The sequence below is a fragment of the Etheostoma cragini genome, unplaced genomic scaffold, assembly GCF_013103735.1.
Source record: "Etheostoma cragini isolate CJK2018 unplaced genomic scaffold, CSU_Ecrag_1.0 ScbMSFa_4615, whole genome shotgun sequence".
NCBI lineage: Eukaryota > Metazoa > Chordata > Actinopteri > Perciformes > Percidae > Etheostoma > Etheostoma cragini.
The window spans coordinates 1-2,955 of record NW_023269006.1 but is presented as its reverse complement, the minus strand read 5'-3'; the positions used below and the strand labels follow the sequence as shown (position 1 = coordinate 2,955).

The 2,955-nt window shown below is 42.7% G+C and overlaps 1 protein-coding gene across 1 annotated transcript; it reads right to left on the bottom strand.

Annotated features, from left to right (window-relative positions):
• Window positions 1-664: 664 nt before the first annotated feature.
• LOC117941189 (neurofilament heavy polypeptide-like) lies at window positions 665-2,404 on the bottom strand. Its single transcript, XM_034866277.1, has 2 exons — window positions 914-2,404; window positions 665-880 (listed from the first exon to the last, which is right to left on the bottom strand). Exons 1-2 carry the CDS (start codon window positions 2,402-2,404, stop codon window positions 665-667), a joined length of 1,707 nt encoding a protein of 568 aa, XP_034722168.1.
• Between the last annotated feature and the right edge of the window lie 551 nt (window positions 2,405-2,955).

Here is a 2,955-nt window from a genome sequence, read left to right as displayed (position 1 = left end):
GTAAGAGCCATATACTGAGCTCTACTGTTATAGTTAGGATGGTAAGAGCCATATATTGAGCTCTACTGTTATAGTTAGTTGTTAATAGTTGTTAATTTTAATAATACGTTAGTATGCATATAGTATAAACCACATGGGAGGTCTCACATTTTATATAAGACACACATTTTGTTCTAGCTTAAATGTAAAGCTCACCACGTTGTGCTAGCTTGCTAGTTTGGTTAGCCTAGCTTGATAATCTAACTTTATAATATAACCGTGGCAACAGTACACTGATAATTTCCATTTCCATGTTAGCTAACTGGAGCTCTTTATGGTGACGGATGTAATGTGAAACGTTCTGCTATTTTCCAGGTACAGTTTCCTACTTTCGGGATTTTATACTGAAATTGTGTTAATATCCATTGTACTACCAGTCTGCTGTAGCCTGTTTGATGCTAACTGTAGCCTGTTGCATGCTAACTGTAGCCTGCTGCATGCTAACTGTAGCCTGTTGCATGCTAACTGTAGCCTGCTGCATGCTAACTGGAGCCTGTTGCATGCTAACTGGAGCCTGTTGCATGCTAACTGTAGCCTGTTAGATGCTAACTGGAGCATGTTGCATGCTAATTGTTGCCTGCTTCATGCTAATTGTAGCCTGTTTCATGCTAACTCTCTACACTCGCTAGCTTAGCTCTGTCCCCCGACGTTGTCTCACCTGAGGAGTTTCATCCAACGTCTTTTCAGGACAATCTCCAGTAGAGTCTGGTTGGTCCTCATGCTCTGAATGCGTCGGACCTGGTTCAGATGTCTCCTCTTGAGCTTCGGAGGACTTGTCTTTAAGCTTGTCCGTGTCTGGAGTCTTTTTGCCTCCACATACGCCCTTCTTTGGAGTAAGTTTGTCTTCGCACTCGTCTTTCACTTGAGTCGTCTGGTCTTTACACTCATCTGTCCCTGAAATCTCTTTGTCTTCACACTCGTCTTTCACTTGAGTCTTTTGGTCTTTACACACGTCCATCAATCCAGTATGTTTGTCTTCACACTCATCTGTCCCTGAAATCTCTTTGTCTTCACACTCGTCTTTCACTTGAGTCTTTTGGTCTTTACACTCCTCTGTCCATGGAGCCTCAGTTGATTTTTCACTCTCTAGATTTTCTTTCTCTTGAGTCTCTTCACACGTCGCTTTCTTTTCTTTCTTTTTAGTCACAGAGTCGTCATCACAAGTCTTTTTTCTTTTTAACACCTTGTTTTCTGGACTCGTTTTAGACAAAGATTCTTTTTCTAAAGTGGTTTTACTGGCAGAGTCTGTCTCTGGTGTTGGTCTGATGGTCTTTTCTGACATGGTTTTGGCAACAGGTTCAGTTTCTGGAGTCTTTTTCACCTCTGACGTCTTCTCTAGAGTCTGTAACGCAGACTCCTCTACAGATTTCTCTTTGACAGTTTTGGACATGGACTCTTTCTTTAGAGTCTCTTTAGTCAAGTCTTTCTGTGGTATCTTCTTAGTCAAGTCTTTCTGTGGTGTCTTCTTAGTCAAGTCTTTCTCTGGTGGCTTCTTAGACGAGTCTTTCTTTAGAGTCTTTTTAGACAAGTCTTTCACTGGTGTCTTCTTTGACATGGAGTCTTTCTTTAGAGTCTCTTTAGTCAAGTCTTTCTCTGGTGGCTTCTTAGAAATGGAGTCTTTCTTTAGAGTCTCTTTAGACAAGTCTTTCTCTGGTGTCTTCTTTGACATGGAGTCTTTCTTTAGAGTCTCTTTAGACAAGTCTTTCTCCTGTGTCTTCTTAGACATGGAGTCTTTCTTTATAGTCTCTTTAGACAAGTCTTTCTCTGGTGTCTTCTTAGACGAGTCTTTCTTTAGAGTCTCTTTAGACAAGTCTTTCTCTGGTGTCTTCTTAGACGAGTCTTTCTTTATAGTCTCTTTATACAAGTCTTTCTCTGGAGTCTCTTTAGACAAGGAGGCTTTCTTTAGGGTCTCTTTAGACAAGTCTTTCTCTGGAGTCTCTTTAGACAAGGAATCTTTCTTTAGGGTCTCTTTAGACAAGTCTTTCTCCTGTTTCTTCTTAGACATGGAGTCTTTCTTTAGGGTCTCTTTAGACAAGTCTTTCTCCTGTGTCTTCTTAGACATGGAGTCTTTCTCCTGTGTCTTCTTAGACATGGAGTCTTTCTTTAGAGTCTCTTTAGACAAGTCTTTCTCTGGAGTCTCTTTAGACATGGAGTCTTTCTTTAGAGTCTCTTTAGACAAGTCTTTCTCTGGTGTCTTCTTAGACATGGAGTCTTTCTTTGGTGTCTTCTTTGAGGTGTCCTTCCTCCCCTTGGACTTCCTCTCGTCAGACTTGTCCCTGCTTTGTCTCTCGCTCTCCATCCAAACCTCCTGGTCCTCGACCTCTGAAACCGGCCACCTGTGTCGACTACAGGTGAAAGAAAACATTGAGACATTGCTGGAGTATGGGGACATTGTGTGTAGACATACTGCAGTTTCCTTGCACACTGTGCCTGAAGTGCCGTGAGGAATCGCGTCCGCCCTGATGCTGAATCCAAACCTCGAGCTAAGTTTCTATCCATCGAATTACCTGAAGTTGGGTAAAAATCTAATGTTAATACATCTGGTGAAAGTGTGTTTCCATCCAACGGCTTCACAGCCAATAACAACCTGTGGTGATGACGTCACATGATCAATATGGGACAGGCTACATAGAGCTCATGTTCCAGCTGATAGAGACATATCGAGCTATAATAAGAAAACAACAACGCTATCAACACATCGCTATGACAACGCAGATGCAACGTGTCTTTTATTGCCCCCCCCGGCACCGCTGCAAGACTCTCTGTCTGTCTTCCATTGTCTCCGCAGGACGTCCCGCGGCCTGTCCTAACCTTTTTCGGCCATTTCCTTCACAAGTTCCTGATAAATTATATCCAGAAAGTCTCTCGTCTCCTCGTCCGTCCACGTCCATCTGTCTTTGTTACCCCCCCCCCCCC